The sequence below is a fragment of the Anopheles arabiensis genome, chromosome 2 (genome assembly GCF_016920715.1).
Source record: "Anopheles arabiensis isolate DONGOLA chromosome 2, AaraD3, whole genome shotgun sequence".
Classification (NCBI taxonomy): Eukaryota; Metazoa; Arthropoda; class Insecta; order Diptera; family Culicidae; genus Anopheles; species Anopheles arabiensis.
Genome location: NC_053517.1, coordinates 49,084,290 through 49,110,670, shown reverse-complemented (window position 1 = coordinate 49,110,670; position 26,381 = coordinate 49,084,290). Strand labels below are relative to the sequence as shown.

Sequence of the window (26,381 nt, the reverse complement as noted above, 5' to 3'; positions counted from 1 at the left end):
CACCATAGACGGCCACTCGTACAGAAATTTGTATGAGATGGGAGATTGTTTGCACCCTGCCTGTCCTGTCATTGCTTTATCGCTCGTTCTTTCACACTTGTTTCTCAAACAAAGTGTTACTCCGAACAGCACCACAGAAAGGTATCCAGACAACCCTTTTTTGCTCAATTATCTGCCAGCTTCGCTGCGTGGCAGCTTGGAGCTTATGCATCCGGAAAATTTGCAAACCATGCGCAACAGTGGCGCTCGGGACGAGTAAAGGCGCATGGAATGCTCATTAACGGGCAAAGGAATTAAAATTATTCTACAATCGCAACCATCAAACCTCATCGCGCCGGTCTCACATGGCCGTTTTGTTGTTTGTTGTAACGCTCATGGCAGGGCAAAGCGAAGACTCATCTGCCCAATCTCATGCTGCTGTAAGTCGTGCTGAAATATGGAAACACCAAGCACATATGGCAGGATGTAGTGCCGTACCAACAGGCACGGCACCGACATCGGAAGTGACGGAAGGATTAACTTTCCTCGCGGTGATAAAATGCCGATACGCGCATCAGTGACGTTCTCGCCTCTGGCTGGAGGTTTGGTGGAATTTTCCCTTTCTCTTTTCGAACGCCAAGCAGCGCGAGCTGTTTGCTGGGAATCGGTAGACCAGCTGTGCATAGATTTAATAATAAACAAATTTAAACTCCCCTCTCAGCCACCCAGCATTCGTCCAATGCTCCTCATCCTTTTGCACCAGCACGATTCGGCGTGTAGATTTATGCCCTCGACGGGTTGGCATTCACAGGCGCATTTATTTATGTGCTCAAGGTTCCACCGAGCCTCGCGGAAGGATTTTCCATCGGCCATGAATATTTAACGCTTCCAGCTGGGTATCGTTTGGTGTTACGACCACACCACACTTGTGCCACACATACACAAACAGCAATAGGCTTGCTAAAGTGATACAGTGCGAACAACAAAACAACGCGCTAAAACACCCATTTCGGTCAATTCTTCGAGCCTACGAGCTTGACATTCGATACCCTAGGAAGAATAAGCACATTTGACATTAGACAGAGAGAGCGAAAAGGGAGAAAAAGGAATCTTCCCAGCGTGAGCTCATTAATTGATGCAATCAATTACGGATCGAAGCCAATCATGCATCCCGGTGCACTTTCGAGACATAAAAGTATAACCTTCCGGGATCGGGTATCATCTCATGCTGCTCACCATTTGGGTGTATGTGTATGGTTGGGTTGGGCTGTGCATCATTTATGGGGCCACTTTTTTACCCGCTGTTTAATATTGAGCCCCTAGATATACGTTAATATCAATCAAGACCTGCGTGACGATGGAGATCGACGGGGTGGCACTAAGACTAAATGAGAGAGAATGATGAAAAAACATGCAACACGAACAAAAACCACCCGCGGATTTTCGAGGAGTTTGGGGATGCAGTATTTACTGCACTTCGCGCTTGGATGTGTTTTAACACACTGTATCGCGTCGGGCCCTTGGTAGGTCGTGGGAGGTCCCGGAAACGTTAAAGGGAGCTCATTTGGAGCTTTCAGCTTCTTTTTTTATCTTTTTTAGGCCTAAAGCAGTTTTATTTGGTTCGTTTTGCACTCCAGCAGTTTGCTCCAAGAAACGTTCGGCCTCGTTTCGACGGATGTTTGCATTACGGTTTGACGGTGATCAGCGGGAACGCAACTGTTTGGGAAGATTGGTTGATGCAACGATCGATCGATCGCTGCTGGGTGGGGGGTCTGTTATGGAAGGCACGCACTGTAGCACTCGCAATCGCCAAATATTTATGTGATTATTGGCCACACCACACGCTGCCCGAGCTGTCATGTCGTGCCGTAGCGGCCCGGTTTGTTTGGTACAAGAAAAGCAGAACCATGCGTTTTTTTCTTTTTCAAACCGGTGAAGCTATTGCTATGGGGTATCTAATTCAGATGAACTACCAAATGCAGACTAAGCAACAGATATTTAAACAATTATCGTTGTTATAAATTCGTTGTAAACAAAGTTTTGTTTTGCGTAGTTGTTAATGGAATAAGCATTTTTAGTGAGATAATGACTAATACATAGCATATTATGACCGTATTTACTTCTTTTTATATGCTTATGTATTGATTTTCTATAAGATGAAGGTGCAATGTGCAAAAAATAATGGTATACTATTTTTAAATACAACATTATTTTAATCTCATTTGATCCTTCAACACAAAATGTTCACACAATGCACAACACCATTTTCCAACCTCCCAACAACCAACATCAACCCCAAAGTATTATGGCAATGCGTTTATTTCGCCTAATAAAAGTGTCTACGATTTCAAACACATATACACAATAAAACCACTTCAGCAGAATGGTTCCACCGCTCATTGAACAACATCGTACCCATTAAACGAAGTGAGTCAACCGCTGTTACTAACCCACAAAGCAAAAAAGAAAATCACAACACAATGTCGCATAAATTCTAATGTTTCCCCATTCAAACCAACGATGTCGGGGTCCTTTTTTGCCCGTCAAAGTCTTTGTGTGCTGGACTTAAGTATGAGAAATACACATTTTTGCTTAACGACAGCACTGCACGCATTTCAATAAAATTGGATGAAATCATTGTAGATTTTACATTTTCAGTGCACGGTGTCAGTGGTGTATGGTTGCAATCGAAAGAGGAATAGTGCATGCATCCATTCGTTGTGCTACAGTAGCTGACTCATTTCGTCAGTTATATTTTCTTTCCTTGGTTTGAAATGAAAAAATAACCCTTACCATAACGACGGTGAAGTGACTTTTCATTAGACTGTGTAAACGGCAAGATGGTTTCAGCGCATGTACCTTAACGAGAAAATTATTTATTCAATTTCGTTTGTCGCTCCCTGGTAAGAAGCAACCCTTGCGCGTTTGGGCTCACGTTAGGAGAGAGGTAAATTTTGAACGAAAAACGCACAGTCGATGCAACTTGGTCGTTGCAGTTCCATATCATCTTCCTCCAAGTGTGCTGCCACGGCAGACGCAACCCCTTTTTTGCATAGTAGAGTACAATAAAAAGAGAAGGGAAATGTGTATTTGCATAAATAAAAACGTACCAACACTGTGTGCTATGCGGCGCGTTCTTGAGCTCGTTCAGCTGGTGTAACTGCTGCATCGAGATCAGAACCAAGCGCACACGCCGTAAGGTGTGCACAATGTTGCGTTTGTTTAACGCAAACATCAACATTCTCGATCTGCTAAGATACCGGCAGACATCATAGAGCATGCACAAAGAAGGGCAAAGAAAAAAAACGAGGTTGGTGAAAGGGGGTGCTAATTTGAATAAAAATATTCGACCATTGAACACGGATTCCCTTACAATTCTGCCCATGCTACAGAATTGGCGTCTGAGGCGGCTGCTGCGCTGCACCGAATACTTCCACATCTGGACCAGATGTTTTAATTAAAAATTTAAATTTTCTTACTGTTCTCCGGCTGCTTGTCGACACTCTCGCACAGGGACATGAATCGGTTTTGTGCATGGATCGGCGGTGGGTGCGTGACAGTTTCCAGCATCTCCTGCTCGGTCAACATAAATTACAAATGACGCAAAGAGTAAAGCGCGTTTGCATGTGATTCTCGTTTGCTCGGCGTGTGTATCCTCACCCTTTTGCGCCCGCCCCATGCAACGATTTGCACCTTTCTGGGCGGGTTTTAAATAATTCTGCACGAACGTTTAACTAATGAGATCGAACGTTTTCATGTTCAATTGCCGTCAGCACGCCCGTTCACTTGGCGGGACATTTTCCGTGTATTTATTGCACGCAAAACACGAAAGGGCATGCGACAGACCATTCGCCCGAAGCTCGTTTACTTTTTCGTCTCCATCCGGCATTATTTACGACGCTTTTAATGGTGCGCTTTGTTTACGATCGACTTAATTGTAAAGAATGAAACATCAAAACGCCACACTGGTTGATCGCCAGCATATTGTGGTCGTTTGTTTTGTGTTGTGGAAAATTTTAAAAATAAATTAGAAAAGTCACCACTACTCACCCCTTATTTTCAACACCAACGGTGGTCGTAAACGGTGTATAGCATTAAATCACTAAAACTAAATAAATTACAGCGAAAACGGAAAACATTTCAAATTCATAAAGAATTCTCACAAGAAAAGCGAACCAACGCCATTCCCATTGCGAACGAATTGTGTCCCCCATGATGCATATAGTAACCTGCACCCCGCCGGAACCTACCGGAATGTGCGCTTCATTGCGATGTGTGAAATCTGCCACAGGAAGCAAGCACTACAGACACAAACACACCCAGAATGTCGTTCGTGGAGCGTGTCACGTTCGCGACCATAAAACTACGACACCCGCGAGACGAGGAAATGATAAATGTGCGCTCGTGGACAGAAACTTTACGGTCCGTGGAAAATGGAAACTCGTCTGTACGTGCAGCGGAAGGAGAGCAGAAGGAATGACACCCACATCCGTAGAGTGGGGAGAATCTTTCCCAAGCAACCGAAGGAACGTGGCAGCGTTTTGAACGCTCCTGCGTCATGGTGGAAAGATTTATTTATTAATTTGTAGAAAATCGACCAAACTCATTTGTCACCTTTTACATTCGGTGTGACGTTCTATTTGGCATCCGCTAAACCACACGTCCACCCCGGTGGACGGTTAACCTTCCGGACTAACCGGGTGTCCTCGGGATCGCTGCCCGTGTGCACACACGTCGATCGATCTTGCTGAGGGAAGAATGGACCAAAATTCTTCGACCCGGAAATTGAATCACGCTCCAAAGTTGTGTAAAAAGGTGGCACATTCACATCCTGTGCATTGGGTGAGCAATTTTAAACCATCCGATGTTATAGTACCATGCGAGACCACGTAGAACGGGGCGTGAGAAATCATCAGCAGTGCTTGGGAGTATCCTACTCCACTGATCCACTCAACTGTCCGAGAGTGCGAGAAAGAGGTATGAGGTATCGGGAAAGGGGGACGAAAACACCTTTCTGCTAGTCAAACCTGTCATTCGCAGCACTCTGCCTGTCGGATATCCTTTCCAGGGCACAGTTCTTAGACTTCTTTTGCGATTTCCCGAAGGGTATTTTGACATCAACCCGTACCTTCCTCTCACTCATCCAGTAAGTGGTGGACTCGGCCGTGATGGAGTGCATGTATTTGCATTTTCATCGAAATTCGATTGCATTCAAGTGCTTCAGGCTAGGCTGGAGTGGGTATGCTTTCGACACTGGACGGTTCTAGCAGCTTTACCATTCTGCCGGCCAGGAAGGTTGCGCACAACCCTCACACACAGCCGACAATCTCAATCAAAATTCAAAAAACCAGAAAATTATCGCCATCATCTCTGTCATCCGTAGTAAATGGAAAGGGGTTTGACTGTCCATCCTCCCTTTACCCGTGGGTTTGATGGGATTTCCCGGCTATCCTCATCGCAAGCTGGGAAAGGTCCTTTGTGCACTTATTTTGTGGTTTTATTACACTCCCTGCGATTCGTCGTGATGCACACGTAGGGACTGAGCGTATAAGGATCCTTGTCAGCAGCACGAGTATACGGGCGTGCGAGTGTGTATGTTCCCTTTGGGTCGTCCTGAGAATGCCCTATGTTGCGCAGACGAAATCAGCGCTCATACACTTACTAGCCGAGAACGTAAAGAGGATTCGTTCTCGAGCAACGCGAAATGAGTGTAATAAATTGCAGGACACATGATATTTATAGCCTCACCGGAAGCGAGACAAACGAAGGACAATCAACGTCAGAACGGGTCTACAGACCACTATCTCCAACCGTAACTCCAGTGAAAGGTTTGGTACCGGGAGATAAGCGCTTCCGAAATCGAACACCACATAAGTACACAATGGCCAAACTGCACGCTTGTTAGCGGATGAATCGGCGAACGCGCTGTGATTCCGATAAAGTTTATATTACCATCAAACCCACATTTGTCTCCAACCCTAGATGACACTGGCTGTTCGGTTCCGTTTCGACAGCGACTGTCACTCATATACACCCTCGCTTGCACGCACTGATCTGATTATGTGCATAGATATTTCATCATTACCATCCCATTACGAATGCATTATTATCATAAATGTTTGTAATTCCCGTCCCTCGGGAGCAAATTTAGTGCGGCACCTCACACCTTTTCAATCCCAATTTGTAGCTGTGTATCCCTCTCTCTGTGTATCTCTCTCTTTTGCCCTGCTATATGTAGAAGTACAGCTTTTCGGTTGAAAAGTGGCACCAAAGTGTGGTAAATCGAATTTCACACTGCATTTAATGAAGGGCAACTCGAGGGCACTAACTTCCTCCCGGTGGTATGTGCTGGAATATTCGCTGAAAGTTCAGTGTGTGCACTTGATGGTGGAATTATACCGTTAACAATAAGCACATTGATTACTGCTAGCTGCTTTAATGATTACTGCTAGCTAGCTAAGCTTCATTAAAGATGCTGTTTCACCTTTTGCGCTTGCGATGTAATGTAAAATTTTAGGAGTTTGTGCATGCCCTGTAGAAAGTATTCAATAGAGCCTTCCATTCTCCATTCAATTAGCGGTCTCATTTCACCAAAAACCACAAACGCTAGAGCAATCGATATCCACACGAATGTTACGAAACTATACCCACACATAAACGTATTATCCTCAACCAATGGTAATCCTTTTGAGCCATAATTATAGTATCGATGCAATTATTAGTTATCAACTGAAGCTGGCTCGAAACCTTAGCTTTTACAGCACGTTCCTACGATCTGGATGTATCCTGCGGCCTGCTAATGTGATGTGAAATTGGGAGCCTTGCTTTTCCTGTCACATTACCTCGCCCCCTCCCCTTCTCTATCATTTGGAATGGAATTGAAATCCCCCCAAAAACCCCTAATGTGTCTACTGCTAAACTCAAACATGTCCAAAGCTGAAACCGAACACTTTGTAGGTGGCCACGGCAGACGATCATAACGACCATCAGTGCGATGATGATGATGCTGATGACATCGTTGCGATGGGTGGCCATGCTGGCAGCAAAAGTTTGTGTGGGCGGACAATGCCCAACCGGATGCCGGTGTGCTGGCAATGCTGTCTACTACGGGGACGTTGATTTTCACAAAATTCAATTTTCCTAAGCGATAGATGGGATTTCTTTGCGCCAGTCACATTCGACGCTCGTGCAAGAGGACTCGTATTGCTCGTATTTCTATCTCTAGTTTGTTTCCTTGCTGCTGCTGGTTTCACCGTGCAACACGTTGCTAAGCACAGTGGCCCCCTGTACACTCACACATCCGCTTGAGGGTGAAAAATGACACGACACTGTCCGGTTCGATTCCGGATAGACGGTGTGTGAGTGCGCTCTGCCACTGTCTGGCACATTTTTTTTCTGTCTGTCCACTGTCCACCGAACCGAAGGCCTAAATGGGCAGCTTAATGCAATTAACAATGTCATGTGCAACAACATCGACCAATCTCGCTGCCAACCTCATTAGAAAGCAATTTTCTCTGCACTATTCTCCACGGAGCGAGCTCGCATTACCTCTCACTCTATCTCTGTACCAACGCGGGTAGACTGGCTGTTTGAGTGATCGATCCTATCGATCGGATCGATATGCTAAACGGTGTGAAGTGACGCGCAAGAAATGTTCTCCATTTCGGCCGGGCAACCGGGCACAGCCGGGACAGTGGAAAAACAAACAAACCTCGGCCAAAAGCCTGAGCTGCCAACCTTGCCCAAGGTCCAGCATGGCATGACACCACACCCAGCGGTGCAAGCGCAAAAGACAAATGTGTGATGCTGAATTTCGAAAATAGAACTGCCGTCGGAAGATTGAAATGTCGGTCCGATGTTTAATATGCTCCGTGATGGATTGTGTTGTGAACGGGTTTTTACCATGTCCATGTTTGTGAGTGTGTATGTCTGTGTCAGTGTGTGTGGAATCATTTTTTTATCTCAATGGAACGGTCCGTCGAGGATACGGATATGTACCGACAGACACAAAGATTTTGCTATTTTTGGTCGAGACGATTTGCAGCTGGTAAGCGGGTCGGGCTTTCACGGAAAACATGCGAAGCGATGTTGATCTAATGGGAAGGTTTGGTAAGCTTCAATCAGAAGAAACAGACAGGTGATAGTGACGTGAAGATAAATTTCTTTCGTAGAGAAGAGAAAATTTTAAGTGTATCTCGATACGAATACCGCGATTAGAAAAAGAAATGGATGTATTGATTTTACAACTCCATCAACACATTTCGTTTCAAAGTGCTTCGTCCCTAGAATAATTGTTTACAGCTCATAAATAATGCTCCATTCACTAAAAACAACCAAATAAATTGCTGTTTATACCTCTCGTTGCTTGATTCGCAAGAGGGAAAATGCACAACTGCAGGCATACGTAATTTGTGTGCAGAGCACGGCCGTGGAAATGTATTATTAGTATAATACATCGATACACACATACCCGTCTGGTGTAACGTTGAAAGCGCATGCGAGTGTGTGCAAATGCTTTACCCACAAATAAACCCCTTTTTCGTGTATCACACAATCAGCACCTTCTCATCCCATCCAACCCGAAACATCCACTCGCTCCGCACTCCGCTTAGGTCCTTGCTGGTGATGGACCTGTTTTCTACGAACCCCATTTGCTTTTCAAACCATGCGTCATGCGTTTCCGCCAAAAACAGGGGGAAGTACACTGCGAATAATCAAACGGGCTACGTAATTGAGGTACAATCAACGAAATCTGCCCATCCGATGCAACGATTGTGTGCAACCTGGGTCAGCCTGGAAGGACGGGGCACGTTTATTTTGCACTTCGGTGCTGATGTAATTGTACCATCCGACAAGCCCTTTTGGCTATTTTCGTACTCATGTTCGAGCAAGGGGTGACGCTTATGAAGGTGACTGGTGGATTGCCGCACCAAGACATCCCCAACCCTGGCCTCTCACGCTTCTTTGGAGAATATAAAGAAAACGCAACCACTTCCTGGGAACAAGACGACGGGGGTGACTGTTTACTCTTTTTTTGTTGTTGCAAAAAACGTTTTGCAAGGCGTCCCGTTCTTTGCATATGAAAATACCCTGACCCTTCCCTTCTCATCCCTTCTTGCTTGCGGTTTACTTTTCAAGAAGAAAATGACCGAGTTCGTTACGTCATTTGTGTGTATCATTTGCGTGGGCCAAACCGTTCCCCGCCATTGCTTCCCATTCAGTTGATTATTTTTCTAACGAACGAACGAACGAACGAACGGTTTCGTTCGGTTGCTGCCCTCCGACCGATTGGCAGAACCGTTGGCGGTTCATTAATTTCTTTTAAGGTTCTTCCGTCCAATTTTTGTTTCCTCTTTTTTGCTAACCTCCTCGTTCAACGGATGCCGCCTACGCACGAGAAGGTCATGCTACTACAGAATCGAAGTTTTGCCTAAGCATGGTACACACTTTGCCTCCGTAGACATATCTCGAGTGCTGAAAAGTTTTCAGTTTTTAAGAGCTATTCCCCATTGATCGAAATTGTACGGCGCAAAAATAGTCTCTTCTAACGGTGACAAGCCAAGGATGGTTAGGCTTTGCGTTCGTTATTGCGCAACGCGGAAGAAAATTGTCCTGGCCGGGTGGATGGACGATCGAAAGTTTAATACCCTCATTAGGGTGGAATCAGCGCACGGAGTGCGTTATGAATTGCTCAATTGCCTGCTATTGGCGTGGTGTGCACAGTGGGAATGAGGCAGAACATTAAAGATGCAAGCACTTAAATTGGGTAATGCTTCTTCGGTAGGTAAATATAGTGATAACAGAAAAAATAATAATTACGACACATATTGTTCTACAAACATCTACACACGGTCATAATCTGTTACAGACAAATTCATTTAACTGATTGGAAAGGTATTGTGTTTATTGACCAACTCCAATCCAGAAACAGATTTCATCAAGATGTTCTGAAAAAAGTTGGCGTGGTTATGCAGCACAGATGTTCTGCAAAGAAATCAACGTAAAAATTTGGCACAATTGCTTTAATTAAAAATTAGGCAAAATGATAAGCTTTGATTGTTTTTTTTTCTCCAACAGTATCCTCCGTTTCAATGGTATTTCTAAATGGATCTTTAATAACTTGTATCATTTAGTATTTTATCTCATATTCGATCATATCATATACGACTATTTATTTCGTTTATTTCTCATGATTTAATGACCCCGCCTCGAAGGACATACACGTTTCATCGAATTAAATAACTAGAATGAAACATTCAATGGTAAATTATTTCATAAATCATGTTACAATTAGCTGCAAATCCTTTTTATTTTATTATTTGGAATATTTATGCATCAGGTTTTATTGTTTTTTTTTTTATGAATAACACAATAGATGATTAAACTATTACTATAACTGTTGTCGGAGAGTCACCATACATATGGAACTTGGAGTTATTGTCAAAACTCAAATTACTGTGGCCTAGGTCTATGCCATTTCTTGAAATGTAGTCTACCCTAATATTTATTTTTGCATTCTTAACACAAGATCTCAAAATCGAAAATAGTTCTGAAAAAACAACAAGATTTAGCACACTTTATTTTCACCCAAACAGTGATCACATTCTACGCCCACTGTGGGGAACCTTAAATTATACCGTACACGGTACCTGGTGCATTTTCTTCCACAAAAAACTTTTCCAAACTCTGACCGACATTGTGTGTGTACGCTTGGGAATCGATTGTATGTGATCGCACCAGATGCAATAACGGTTACCTTCTGCCCACTTTCCCGCACACCCAACTACAACGCCTGTCCAACAACTTGGTGTCTAACAAAAACTGTCCCCGCTCTTCAGCAGCATCGGTCACACGCGGGTGTGCGCGTTCTAGCTCCGAGAGAAGTTGCTAAACTTTTTCCCATCTTGCCAAACAAAGTCTCGGACAAAGATTTAACACACAATCGACCCCGAACGGTGGCCAAGAAATACTGCCCTCGTTTGTTGTTGTTACCGCCGACCACGTCTGCGTCCCAGGGGTTTGTCACCTTCCAGCTCGCGAACTTGACATTTGCCACAGACCGCCGATGAAGAAAGAAAGTCTCCGAGCGTGCAGGAGCGCTCAAAGGACGTTCGGTAGGTGCTTTTTGTGCACAGCATGTCCTACCGATGTAGGTCCACCAACCGCTCGCCTAGCCACCAGCTGTTACCGAGATGACACTTTGCAAAGAATCGCCATCCAGCGGCCCGTCGGGACGAGGGTAGCAAAACAATCCGAGAAAAGCCAACGTTTCCATCGGTTTCCCAGCAGTCCTCGTCCTCGATGTATTATCGAGTGCTCGTTTGGCGAGACTTGAGCCAAAGTACCGCAAAAGTCTTGCAACTTTAGCTTCCCTTCGAGGTTGCAAAAGCAGCTTTTCTGCTGGCCACAGTTCGACAGTGTCTCTGATGCCTGTTTCTGCAGCCCCGTCCAGTGTTCGGATTGAAGCTATTGCGTCCAGCTTACTATTCATTTCCATATCGAACGTCGCTGAAAAGGGCTAATGCTCTGACACTCAGCGAAAGCGGCTTAGAACGTCAATCGGTTGCACAGCGTACCGATGGTCTGGTCTTTGTTTCCCTCCTTTCAATTCCGAAATGGTGTGCGCTTTTGAAGCGCGCATATTGAAGAAATTAATGCAAATGAGAAAATAATCAGCCGATAGCGGGTGGCGAGTTATTTCTCGACCCGGAGAGCGTGGGGCGAGAAAAGTTCGGATTATGATAGATAAGCTACTTTGAGCTGTAGCGGAACGAGCAACGAGTGATGAAGTCGGCGACCTAATCTAGCCGAAGACGTAGATAAAACATTCGAACCATTTGACAGGCGTGTCTTTGTTCAGCCGTTGCCAACGATTCTACGGAAGAAACCGATCGTTTCGAGCAGTCGGAGTAGCTTCGACAGCTTTTGAAGTTTCGTTCGGCAAGGAGAGTGAGGTTGGGCTGGACAGCTTGCTCGAGAAGAAAATTCCAACGCCACACCGTGGTGCCCTTCACCATCGGGATTAGATTGGCCTCATCGAACACACAGAAGCGCACCGAGAGTAGCGACAACAGCAGCAGCCGAAGCAGCAGCATTTGCCTATTTTTTGTTATATCAATAATGAAAACAGGTTGCCATAGGATCAAACGGACGCCAGACATTCCTACTTCTGTGCGGAGCTCATTTTGCTAGGAAATTGAAATTCCATTATCGTGACGCGCAAGGGCGCACCGAGAGCAACAATGTCGAGCTGGAGGAAACATTTCTCTGGTCGGGCAGGGGTGAAACGGGCAGAGGGGCCAGTAAGAACGATGTTGTCGAATTCGAAAAATGGACGAAACACACCCACAGGACCGCCGAACACAAAGCGAACCGGGTGGCAGGTTGCCGTGTGGCTTTGCATTTCAATTCCACTTCATTTCAACCGTTACCGGCATTCGGTCGAGTGGCTGGGGAAGCTGTAGAAAACCGAACGATAAAGCGATATCATCTAGCGTCTCGAATGGCATTAGGCGGGAGCGGGTAAGAATTGCTGCCTGCTTGTTCGAGGGGAACGGGACGATTCCTTTTCCTCGGCGCGACGCCGACTGCATTGCTGAAACGAAACATCAAAACATTGCGCCCCAATTAGACAGGGCGGGCCAAAGATCCAATCGATGGACAGGATGGAAATGCTGGCAAGAGGTTGTATGCTTGCGCGTCCGTTCGATGGAACGAAATCCGTCTGTAACCGGGCGAAAGAAAACGCCCACGGACAGGCGCTCCGTGTTGCTCGCGTCTTTCACTTTTATTGCAACAACCCAATGAACAATTACTTCTTGCAGGTTTCTTTAATTTGTGAGAGGCGAGGATAAATTATACGACACGCTAGGGACACATTAATTCCACCAAGTGGTTTCCTTTTTGCGATTTCGCCTACCAAATGTTTTGCATTTTTGCAGCATTAGGCCAATTCGATCTAGCAAACCATCACAAATTGGAAAATTGCTTAAAGGGAACCTAACAAAAACAGCATTGTAACACACCGTTACAAGTTATTTTTTTTTTGAGTCACTGGCAGAGAGCCACTGCGAGGGAGGGTATAAAGTTCATCCGATAAACAGATACAACAGCAACGAGCATTAACGAGCATAATTTGATGAAAATGCCTGTTTGATCAAAACAAAACTTTCATTCGTCAAAAGCAACCGCTCCGTTTTCGTTTTGTGGGATGAAATGTTGCACATATTGGCAAAATACAGCTGCGGGTAGGAAAGAAAAACGCCGCAAAGGAAAAAAGCATCAGCACCCACACACCCACACGTGTGGCGCTGATACACAAGGACTGTACAAAGTACTATAATTTGTATTCATCCTTCTTGTTTCTTTTTTTACTTTTTTTCACGTAGTTGTCGGCTGCCTTACACCAGCTCCTAGCCCACGCAACGTCTGGTGGAAACCGTGCGCGATCTGCACGCTCTGAAGGCAGACCCGGTGTACAATCCTTCGGGGCCAAACCTGTCGGTTTCGGTGCAGATGCTCCATTTATTAAATTTTTCCCGTTTTCCGCCCACCGCACGCGCGTTTGGAAAACGGCACACACCGAAACTGCGAAACCGAACCGCCGAAGCGCGCCTCGTAGCTTCGCTTGTGCTAAAGGTGTCCCACCTTCAGCCCTCCCGACCGCGTACAGACTGCCGTAACAAATTGCTAGTAATGCCGGCAGGAAGAATATGAACTCCTAACACACACACACACACACACACAAACACACACGCGCACGCTGTAGCTTATGCTTTGTTCTATGACTTTTCCTAATGTGCCGTTACCGACTTTTCAAAGCGAAGCACAAAACGAACGTATTCGAAGTGGCTTACGAATCATGATACGGATGCATACACACAAACTCTCATGCACTTGCCGCTACATCTACCGTCGAGAGACCACACAGGAAGCGTTCGGTACCCACCAAGCCGGGATGAAGAAAAGTGGCCACATAGCAGCAGCAGCGGTAGTACCACACACACTCACACATATAAACACACACGTGAATTCAGTGAAAAATGAGTAAGTGCATGCACATGCCAGGGCAGTGCACGTACGTGCCGAGTGCTGGGTTGCCCCCGGAGGTACTTTTGTTATGCTCGGTAGCATAGCCCGCGTAGCACCTTGCGCGTTACTTCGGAACCTTCGCTCGCCCGCCAAAGGTGGGCTCCTGACCGAAGCCCAATGCCCCCGTCCCGTATTTACATTCCTCATGTTTATAGATAAATTTATGTCAAACAAACGTGCTGCTTGAAGGTAGTGTGTGGACCGGGTTGCGTGACTGTATTTTCAGTTCCACTTTTTATTCGTTCAGTTTCCAAACTCCCGAAGCCATTGGGGATGCCGTTCTGAGCTTTCTGTATCTTTGTTGGTGGGGAGCAGCATCCGTAGAAGGAAGTGATAAAGGGGAGAAGGGATTTTTCGGGAGTACCAAGAAACGGCACCCTGCCCTTTTTGACATTTCAAGGGTGGCCGGAGGTCGCTTTTGTGTTACCGAACCCTTGAGTTTGTCACATGGGACTCTCCACCAACACCAAGAAAGAGACAGAGAGAGTGTGAGGCAAGGAGCGTCAAAAATAGAAAGAAAGCCGTAACTGAATAAACATATTACTTCCATCGTGCTCCATACTGTGGTTCCTGTCCCTTTCTGAGCGCTCTCCTGCCCCTTTGCTTTCCGTTCCGTGGGTAAAACCACTCAGAATGCGAATGGAAATGAAGTCTGTCATATTCGAGCAGAGAGGCGAGGTTTTTCGGTGGCATTTGACGCAGCGTAGCAGCTTTCATTTCTTTTCGCACCGGAAAGAAATATTCAAAAGCCGCCTCGATTCTTGATGGTTTCAGTGTGTTTGGAATGTGCTTTTGTGTGCGTGTATGTTTGCAGCAGGGCAATGTTTATTTTATCCTTCGGACAAGCAACCCTCCAAATCGTGGCATGTTGGTACAGTGCCACTTTGCGGTTTCGGTTGAAAGGAAAGCGGACGGTATGGACAGAAACATCTGCAATACTTTCGGCAACAAAAAAAAAACTATGGCCAGATCAAATCGCTGCGACAGCCGGCAAACACATACACACATTACGGGTCCGAGTTGGAAAATGGGACGGTTGGTCAGAAGCGAGTATTTACCTCGAGCCGGGAAAATATTCCACCCACAGCGTATCTCGATCCTTTGCACGGGAGTTGTTTATCTTACCCGTGCAGTAGATGGAGGACGAGTTGTCGCCCACGTTTTGGGCCGTTCTGGCTTGTGCTAAGGAGTGCTGGCTAAAAGATTCATTTTCTTTGGCGGTTTCCTTATCGTAAGCTAAAAGATAACCGGTGGAGGAGATGCCACAATCTTCCCGCGCTGTGGGATATGTTTGAGTGATGATAAATGATGAGCATGGAATCGATCGATGCTTTACGTTTTTTTACTATGGTATCCCATCCATGCTGGTGATAAATGTGATACAACGAAGCTTTTGTTTTTTTTTAACGTAAAAAAGGAAAAAAAGATATTCCTCTTGCCCGACAGATTGCATAGATCGACCTTTTTCAATATAGTGGGAAGTATTTGTCTTGATCCGTTGTATTACCTATGCTAAGTCATTCCAAAAATAAACAAACGTGTTGAAAAATGAAACGTTTTCGTGGATTAATGATCATTTGCTTAAATTTGTTTTATTTTGATGTTATTGATAATTTTTTCAACATCCGTATTGTCTTTAAACTAGCTTTAATCTAGCTCAAAACTTCCAAGTCAAATTTTAATTCTGTACTAGTTTAGATACATCGAAATCTTCGTCTCAGTTATACAACAATTTCACAGACAACCTATAACTCGGGGTTATATTTCCAGTTTGCCAACTACGTTTACTTGCTTCTTCTTTCTTCCAAGTTCAAAATATGTAGAGCGTTGGATACAGCCTATCTTATAACAAGCATATCATCGAGTACATGTCGAGGATACGCAGTTTCGCAGCCGCTTTGCAGCTCTTGAATTGATGGTTGGAGCTCTTGTCTCCGATAAATCATGACTTATATCCACTACACAACCCACTTCTCAATCCAGTTTGCAAATGTAAAAATAGCTTTCACATTATCTACTCCAAACGTGTGATAAATAATCATTTCCAAACCATGTGAGCGTCGTACGTCGTAAGCGCCTAAATGTACGTCAAACGGCTTCACTGATGTCATCCCGTTAATACTTCCCGCCGTAGTTTATCCTCGCGCAACTGTGTTACGAAATGAAGAACCGTCCAATAATGTCTAGGATCTGCCCACCAAATGTGCAAATTCTGCGCTACTGTTCACTCAATCTGGCTGCGTCCCCAAAAACCACATCCTACACCTGGCAGTAAAGTCAGGATTTTAGTCGCATCGCTCGTGGGTGAACATTGCTCCAACAATGCTCCGTCAACGTGTACCAACCAAAATCCGCTTGACGTTTCATTGTAGCTGCGGGGAAAATGATGTGATCATTTACTGGCAGCACTCGCCCGCTACCGGCACCGGGCTCAACCGTAAAGCGAAAGGACGTGCGGCTGTATGTTCATATCCAATCTGAGGGTCAAATCCAGCTCACGTCAAAACAACACTTTCCGACGGCTATTACATTAACGCATACGATGCTACGTGTACGGACTTCCATCCAACTTCCTTCGTCAGCACACAGAGCGCAACAACAAGATCACCATCAGCATCATCATCATCATCACCTTCATCAACACCACCCGCCGTTAGTTTGGGTATCGCCGCGGTGTCCTCCAGATCCGATCTCATAGCGTTCCTTTCCAGACCGAGCTGTGTGATGTGTGATTTCTTAATTCTTCGCACCGACACTCAGATTTGTTTTGACACCAGGGTATACAGATATACACACACACACACGGGAAGCAATTTTCTTCACCCGGTTGTCTCGCGGCTGTTCCAAAACTGGTTCTACCGCACCATTTGAGCGGCGTGTGAGCTGTTGGAAGACGAGTCGACCGGCACATGATGGAGACGTTCGTGAATGCGACAAGCAGCGAAAGGAACAAAACTCTCGCATCCAAACACTCCGAAACTCATCAACAACAGGAAAAAGACGAACGCAAAGCCGGGCGCACACACGCACACAACACACAAAATGGCTGCCACTTAGCTCACATTTGCTGACTTGAGCCACATTTTTGCGCAGCAATCAGCAGGATTTCGTGCTGCAGTGTCGTACCCTGGAAGGAGTGTTGCCCCGAAACTGCACAGCGGAACACGCAACACGCATTTCTTTTCGTACGACCGTAACGCAACGCAATCAAACGCCTTCCGTTGATGCCGGGGGAAGCACTGTGGGCACGAAAATAAAATAAACGTTTAATTACGGCTAATAACACATGCGCCTTTTGCCAGTGGTCCAGCGTAGCGGTGTGGAGTCGGAGGGAGTGACAACTAAGAGACGTAGTTGTCACTCCTGTGCAACTTCTTGTGAACCGGGCGCTCATATAAATAGCTTTATCGTGCACAGAAATACACTACGAAGCGATAAAATACGTTATGACACTCATTAAACCGTCATAAATTATTCTCCGGACTAGAGACACGGCAACCAAGCGTTGCAAGATCTGGATCCAAGAGGGCCCGAGGGGGACGGATGCGGATCATCTCGTTGAAATGCAAAGCTGTAATGAATGTGTACAGGCCTCGACGTCGAAAGGGAAGCTATATGGTGTGAAAGAGGGAAGAACGAAGGTAAATGTGGTAGGCCTACTGTAAGACCGATTGGGAAGGATCTGTTGAGCAGACAGCCGTGGTTTATGTTTTCAAAATAAATCCTTTAATTGTTATTTTTCTTTCTGAACTAGATTTCTTTGTGTAAAAGTACAAATGTCACGCTACCGCTAAAAGTGTTTTTGACATCTTTTACATCGACATTGTCATGTCCGGCTGGATACGCTCTAAATTCAAGAGGCGACAAGCACGTAAAACTGAAAAAAAAATCCCTGAAGATGGATGCAATGAACAAGAGTTCGTTTAATTTCATTCGTGAAGGATGTCCTGCTGAAGTCAAAATGAAGCAAAAACCATAGACACTCAGTTCAATGCACCGTTTCCATTGGCTGTGGAATTTTCCCAGCGGTACGCGAAATCACCTCCCTCCAATCTGAAGATGTAATGGTGGATTTCCTTTCGGGTTCCAAGAAGATTTGTTTGGAAACTCGATGACAATGCTTTTGTGGGGATTTTTTTGTTGCGTCCTGTGTACACCCGCTGGGTCTAGTTCGTCATCGTTTTTCTCGTTTTCGAGTTTCCTTTAACCATGTTGTCGTTTGCTGAGGGTTTTCACCCAATCCTCTAAAGAGATTTAGGGCAGACACTGGTATTGTTTTTACTTGAACCTCTACGAATGCAAGATAGATGAGCTGTTATGTTCAGGACATCGCACGACAAAAAAAACTGTACAACCTAGAAACAATCCTCAAGCACATCGAAGGCTGGAAAGGTCTCGCATTATCAACCAACTAGCTTTTGGTCAAAGCTCGTTTATACTTCCACAGGAAGTCCTTTTGAAACCAGCGCGGTAACCTGGTTTCGACAGTTCATAAAGTATAGGATTTTTGTCTGCTGTTGTGTTGTTGCCGTTAATAAACTCCAAGCCTCACCGTTCCTCTCCCATCATTTGCATTTTAGACACCACCTACCAACTGACATCGAGTCGATGGTCGCGGAACAGTCATCGTTTACATCATTGAGTCTCGTTTGGCATTCGCGCGGGAGCCAACGTCAAACACCACGGTGCCGACATCCCATCGGGCCGGGGCCGGTACGCGTAAATTGAATTGTCCAGCTCGGTACAGCCGGAGCGGATACTGAAATAGAAGCTAATAAAAACGAACGGCAAATTCGCTTTCGCTTGCCGAATTCTGGGAAAAACATCTACAGTCCGTCCATTGCCATCCAGGGACTAACCCTTTACGGTAGTAGCAGCATGGGAGTGCCATGTATGTAAAACAGCAAATCCGGTCAAATAAAAAACAAACATCGTGCTGGCTACTGCCCATGGATCATTTACCATACACGGTTGCATTGCTGCCGGTGTTAGGCCAGTGCCTTTAGACCATTGCTTACCGTGATGAGCGTGGGGTAACGTAGGGATATTTGGGATTTACTTGTAGTGGTATGTTGTGGTAAACAGCTTACTCAAAATTTTGCCTCAGAATGTATGTACGGTATAGCTTGTAAATCAAATTAAAGTAGGCCTTAACCAACATAGTACCACATAGGATGACTTTTACCTTTAAATGGCGAAATATACTTTGGTGGTGATTGTAATGAGTATAGAACTATCAGCTGTTGCAGGATTTTGTTCAAGTCAAATTGGATTCTTAACGAGCTTCAAATCAACTTCTCTTGGGGAGTATGCAAAACACACATACGACAGGATCCCGTCCAAATAGTTTTAGTGGGTTGGTCAGCCGAATGCATAAATCATTTAAGTCAATCGACCAGATTAAACAGATTGACAGTACATCAAACTGTACTGAGAGCATATTTTATTATGCATACAACCGTCACGCTTATCATGTTGGCAGCACAACTATTAATTCCAACGCATGTATGTTGAAACTACACATAAATTGCCCCACAGCTATCTTCCCCGAATGGCAATAATTAAAACGGTGATAATAATTAAGTGAAGCCAATGATATCGTTCGCTATTTGTTCCCCGTTTCCCCTTCAACAATGTTATCTGTCGCGGTGTCTTGTTCTGTACTCCCAGAAACGACATATCCCACACTGCCAAAAGATAACCGAATCGGTGGATCAATCATTTAACTATGGTGTCCTTCCCGTAGTGTTCAACGTTTCCAACATCCAATTTGTCCATTTTTCCAAAACATCTAAGCTTTCGTCTCGTAAAGTGTATTTGTTTCGTGATTCCCCTTCGATTTCCTTATCACGACCCTTCTGCAAGGGCGTTCATTTTGTTGCTATCACACATCGTATGTAGTAGGAACAAAATGTTTCCACTTTCCCGGTGCCGGTTGGTTGTTGTTTGGTTTTTATTCCGGTGCTTTTGATTCACTGTCGGATCGGGCAATGTAGTATCCACTAAAACTCATTCCTTCCAATACCTCAGTTCCAATCATTTGCTAACGCTTTGTCGGTGCTGCGCTACACAACCCGTGGCTCATGGGTGTCGTAAACGAAGACCGGTGGTTTTTTTATTCGATCACAAATTCACACTACAACAAAAACGCATCAACCAAACCAGCTCCATGTTCCACATTCGCCATAGGCAATCGTGGTTTGCAGACGGAAGTAGACCACCCTTTTGAGCACATGCCCGGGCACGAAAATGTACCGTTTCTTCGCTGCGGAACAGTTTCACCCGTATAACTGCTGGCGCAAACTGTGTGGCTGTACCAACTGGACCAGACATCGTTAGAGCGAGAATAAAAAAGGAACACACCAAAATGGCCGACAAATAGACGGAAAAGTTAACAATCAATGTGCGAAAAATCCCGACAACAACAACAGTACCAGCAACTCCGGTAAAAACGTGGCGTAACGTGGCCGTTAACGCCTGATTCGCCGTTTGCGGTGCCCAAAACTAGCATGCCTCGTCCTGATGCCTGAAGAGACTCCTGGCGATGAATTACGACAGTAACTAACACACCGTCTGGGCCGAAAATACATAAAGCACGCAGCATCAAAAAATAAAACCAACTCAATCACCAACACCTATAGACAATCTCTAAGGACCGACATCGGTACCGTTCAGTTTTTGGTTCGAGCACGAATTACAGTGCGGTCAGAAGGGCGGCAAATACCGAACGCCATGCAGATGAAAAGAAGCAGAAGCAAAAACAACCACCCGGGAAATTATCTGGTCCTTTGGTGCAGAAATCTAAGCGTAAACACGCATCCGTGACCGAAAGGGCTTGCGACCGCACGTGATGCTGGTGTTTAGATAAAGTTGTGCTGCCGGCCAGCTCGCCGTGCTATCGTTGATTAATTGCTTGTGATTTATCTGGGCCCGCCCCGAACACGCACGGCACTCTTCACGGGGCACGTTCCTTGCACGGGCTAGGGAGAGTATTGAACGTTTCTCCAGATGGTGGTGCTGCTGGGTGATGTTTGCGTTGCGTATTAAAAGCGACCTGAGTAAGATGTCGATGTCAAAATTGCTGATCTAATCGTTTCGAAAGCTGCAGATTATATTAAATTATTATTGCTTTCATTAGATTGTACATGTGTGCTTAGAGTGCTTTGAGAAATAATAAAAATGGAAAATTACTTCGTGAAATTTACATATTTTGACACTTAAACATTGTCAACAGCAGTTCTTTCGGCAACAAAGAATATGTTCGTTCAAGGCCATGTAGAGTTTTCAGAGGATTGATACATTTTTATCGAATCAACCTTATTTTTCCGGTAGGTAAACATTATTTATTTAAATATTATTAACATTGACATTATAAAGTTCAAAAAATTTAATTAAGCTATGATAAAAGTGTATAAAGCTATTGCTCAAATTAAAAATTTATTTTTATTATTTTAGATTTTATTATAGATATTATTTTATGTTAAAGGGAAAACAAAATACGAAAACAAAAAAGAAGTTAAAGCCTCCGAGGCAGAATTAAGCCGCAACGTTTGTAAAATCGCTTAACAGTCGTGGAACGGCTCATGAGCTCTTAGGTTTATCTTGAACGGTTATTTTATGCTAACCAAATGCTGCGTTAAACGTTAACAGAGACAAAAAACGCATTTAATTTACGATATTAAATATTGAACAAAACATAACAGCTTTCTCAGCTCTTCTGTCTGCCCAGCAAAACGAAAGCTACAGGTCTACGATCCGACACAGGAAACCGCTTGTTCCCGCTCGCACCGGTACGACCAAATGCCCATTTCACAGTCATGTCGAATTATCTTCTCAACCTGGCTTCACACTCTCCCTCCGCATCTGTGACATGCGTGCACACCCCCCCCCCCCCAAAATTGCCAATCGTTTAATCGTTCATTACAACTTCCGTTGCCAATTCCTCCGGGTCCGTGCAGCGGGTCGAGGACGCACAGCCTTTCTCTTCGGCGTTGCCAGGCGATGTGCACGTTACCAGCACGTTCGCGTGTTAATATTTTTCCGTTCTTTGCCTTCGGCGTCCGTAATTCACGTCTTATGACCTCGCCCGTGTTTGACAACGCACAACAGGCTCGGCCAAAATCCACCCAGCAAGGTGGTGCTCTACGCTCTAAGCACTGTGCCGAGGTGCCTGCCTGTGCCCTGTAACAGTGCAATCGTGCCACGTCTGTCGTCGGTTTTATTGGATTAGAAGATTGAGTGCTTATTTTGCCTCCTCTCCTACCCAGGCATGCTGGAGCAGTGTTTTCCCTCTTCCACTCTCTATCGTCGCCACAAAATCGGCGCATGTCACGGGAGATCGTGCGAGAACCAAACCGCCAAAACGCAACAGCCAAACGGAACGGGAGCAAAAGTCTGCTGTAGCTTCTGATTTCGTCTGGTGGTGGGTGGGTATGGGTAGTGCTGTTGCTACTGTGGCTTCCGAGCGGCTGCGAACCGATTCCGGACATCCTGCACAGCGCGCCCCAAAAGAAAACCCCGGGGGAAGAAATTTATTGTGTGTTTTGTTGTGAGTGTGGGTGACAATGTGTGTTTATTTGTCGGTACGGAAGGACATTGTCGGACGAACGTCACCCTTTGTGAATATATGTGTGAGGGTGTGTGTGTGGGTGTATGTGTTTGTGTACATCCTGCGACCGGTCTCCGATCGTTTCCGGATAATTTGATTTATTAGAATTGTAACACTCGATTGTAAGCATGTTCTTTGGCGATAGCTGCGGGGGAAAAAAGCACAGCAGGAAGAAATAGAGCCGAGAGCAAGAAACAAAAGCAGATAAAACCCGGCATGACGATGGTTCAGCCGTCCGGCTGCAGGACGATTCCGCTTTGTTTGAGGAAAAATCAATTTTCCTCCTCCACCGACACTGTCTTGCTCGTAATGGAGTGCCCCGAAGCAAACGATATCGAACACAGCCGGCTGTCGATGACAGTCGTGTCCGATCCCAAAATGGACACTTTCCTCCCGACACTCACGCCCCATCCCCCACCCATTCACACGCGATAATCGGTTTGGTTTCTGTTCGATTGCCAAGCCCTTACCACTGCGCCCGTTTCGGTGCGCTAATAAGTGTGATTAATTCTAATAGTCCAATGTGTGTCCGCTTCGGAAGTTTCGTTCTGCTGGACCGTATCCTTGCCTCCTTTTGTGCTGTAGATCTTCCGAGCAGGAGGACACAATAAACAAGCTGGTGTACCACTACAGAACACAGTGTCTTTTGTGTCGGGGCGGGTTTGCCTCTGCTGGCCACCGTAGTATTTCCGGCGCTTCTTTAACCGATGTTATCTGGAGATAAAATCACTTCATACAAGCTAAGCATCAGAGAGCAGGATAAACCAACATAACCCACCCACCCAGCCAGCTTCACCATACGATAGTGCACAAAGCAAGCACGGTGGCTTAGAAATTCTTCCAATCTTCCTATTGTCTAGCACACTCCTCTGTCCGCTTGGCCAACGTCGCAACGCAACCCGACAAGACACACGCTATCAGCTTGCTGGATTTGTGCCGGCAATTGGTTCCATCTCGAGGCGGCTCACCAAAGCACCGACTCACAATCCTTTTGTTCTGCAGCAGAAAGTCGACCGCCCCCGGATAACAATCGACTTCGGCCAGAAGCACTTAATTTCCCGGAATGAATCTAATTTGGTAGTTGATTTATTTTATCTTGCCGTGGTTTAAAGAGATTAAGACTGTCCTGGATTGCGAATGGAAAACTCTCGCCTTTTTAAGTATTCAATACAGCTCCAGATTGATTGTGCGATGCTCAGTTCGGTTTGCTTAAAGGGGGAAAGGGTTTAGCACCTACCTGGTGGACACATGCACTCAGTGCCGATCTGCTGAATCGCGGCCTGTCGATCCTTGCGGGACACCTTGAGCGCGGACAGGTCACGTCGCATCCGCGGCAGCTCGGCGATTTGATGCGAAATCTTCCGCACCACCTCGGACATGCTTTCCTCCTGGTCGCTGGCCTGGTCGGTATCGTCGGTGACCACCGCCCCCGACCCGTCCATCCGGCGCAGTGTGATCCTCCTATATACATCGCTCATCTGCGCCTCGAGCAGGCTGAGCCGTTCTTCGAAACTAACTAGACTACTTAATTTATCCTCTACGTATGATTGGCGCAGGTTGGAGTACACGGTAGCCCCGAGCGCCGTGATGCACATGAGATAGAACAGGTAGTTGATCAGCGAGTGGGCCGATGGCGCGTGGGCCTCCCCGTGGGACGGTTTGGCGTTGCGGCCGCCCTCGAGCCCGCTGCCGCTGCCTTTTCTTCGGCCCAACGACGCACCGCTCACTTTGGCATTGCACTTTTTGGCGTTTTCCTCTGCCTGGGGCACACGGCCCGATCCCACCCCCAACCCCATCGGTTCCATCCCACCACTTCGCACTTCACCCGTTGCCGCTTGGCGTTGTTGCTGTTGCTGATGCTGTTGATGATGCGGTTCCGGATCGGCCGGATTGCGCTTCGATGCGTTCACTGCGCCGAATGTTGCCATCTTGCATCGAGGCACAAACAAACACACACTCACACTCACGCACGCACTCCCAGCGCACCGACAAAAGCACACCTGCTCCTGCACGGTCGCACACTAAACGCCGGGAAAATCAAACAGCGCGGCCGAAATGCTCGACACGGAACGCACCACAGAATCACCGGCACCGCACACAAGAACCATTTCCATTATCGGGCCTTCATTGGCCGGTCGACGCGTCGGTTTTGTGCCACTTCCCCTTTCCCCGGGCAGGTGTAATCTTCTAATGTGGGACAAATTATTCACACCAAACTCTTGTAGGCCCGCCACTTCTCAATTAGCCGAGCCACTTCTCTTTTTCCGCTCGACAAACCACTCGTTCGGTCGAACGTTTGCTGCACTTTCAGCGCACGGCACTGCGATCGCGACAATGTTTCGTGGGCGCGAAATCACTACGAAAAAGGTGGTTCCCGCGACGGTTCGATGATGCACGCACACCCTGCTCGTTCGAAGCGTTGAGCGAAACTTGCGTGCGAACAGCAATTGCCTGCTTGAATCCAGCTGGGCTGTGGTGCGAAGGGAACTCAGCTCGGCACGAACTTTAACGAACCGGTCGCCTCATGGATGAAGGGGAGAATGAGACAGAAGTTGAATGAGAGCCACGTTGTTTCGTTTACACTTATTCCCGTTTACAGACAGGGCACTCGTCGTTAAGAGGACAGGGAAAACGGCACTCACAGCTTCGTTTGGAGGGTAGAGGACCCGTTGTGGACTATAGCCGCAATTCGAGCACTATGGCCAAGATTTGTTTTTAAATGAATGAATAATGGAATGTTCTTAGTTTGAACTATTGATATTTGAAGGCAATTTGTAATATTTTTTTTAAATGAATTTAGAATGTCGACGCTCATTAACACTTTGCATTGTGTTCCTACTTATAATAAAATACTACAAAAAAACTGCATATCATCATTTATAAAGGTTATGTGAAATAACTGCTTACTAAATGAAGCTTCACTCGAACCTAATATGTCGTTTTGTTGGTAATTGTTCATTCATTCAAAGATCATTACAAGATCACTTTTTCCACAGCACCTTCAACGCATCGCTTTAATCGATACATCGATTGCCAGATTGTATGCGCCGTGTCCTTGCCACGGGAAGACGCAGGAATGCAATCATCGACGGTGTTCCCCACACGTGATAGGATCCCTCCAAAACGCCCGTCTTACGGAATCAATTCTTCTTTATTTGTTTCTCCAATCGTTTTGGCCTCATCGTTTACTGCTACCTAATCGCCCCGTGGCAAAAGCCGTCCGTGTTGCAAGACGCACAAGCAAAAAGGTAATATTTTAATTTTGACACACACACACACGCCGATTTTCCCGCATCAGCATCAATATCAGCCCCGTGCCTGAGAGCCCTTTTGGATTGTTTCGATTCAACCCAGGTTGCTCCGCTTTTTTCTTTTCGCGTTCGAAGTAGCCTTGCGTACCTTGCCTTTCGATCGTTCGATCGACAGCCAGCCAGCCAGCCCAAAGGTGAGTACGCGGTGCAAAGATGCATGTAATTTGATAATTTTTCAAGCCCTTCCCATTCCACTGTATTCTAGGGGCTCCGATCGACCGGTGGCACAGGAATGGTTCGCTCTCGTGATGGATCTCGAAACAGCGAACGTTCGGCTGTTCCCCTAGCTTCGTTGAAGCGTCTTGCCCGCCGCGTTTCTGCAACATTCAATTTGCATTTTTCTGTGTTTTTGTTCTCTGTTCCTTTTGCGACTGTTCCGGCGACGCATACGA

The 26,381-nt window shown here is 45.9% G+C and overlaps 1 protein-coding gene across 1 annotated transcript in view; it reads right to left on the bottom strand.

The window, feature by feature from the left end:
• The window catches only part of LOC120901539 (collagen alpha chain CG42342-like), an 84,154-nt gene extending 58,729 nt beyond the window's left edge, over positions 1-25,425 (bottom strand). Inside the window, 1 exon segment of the mRNA XM_040309605.1 lies at positions 23,916-25,425. Within this exon segment, the coding sequence (XP_040165539.1) occupies positions 23,916-24,606 (691 nt within the window). The 5' untranslated portion in view covers positions 24,607-25,425.
• Between the last annotated feature and the right edge of the window lie 956 nt (positions 25,426-26,381).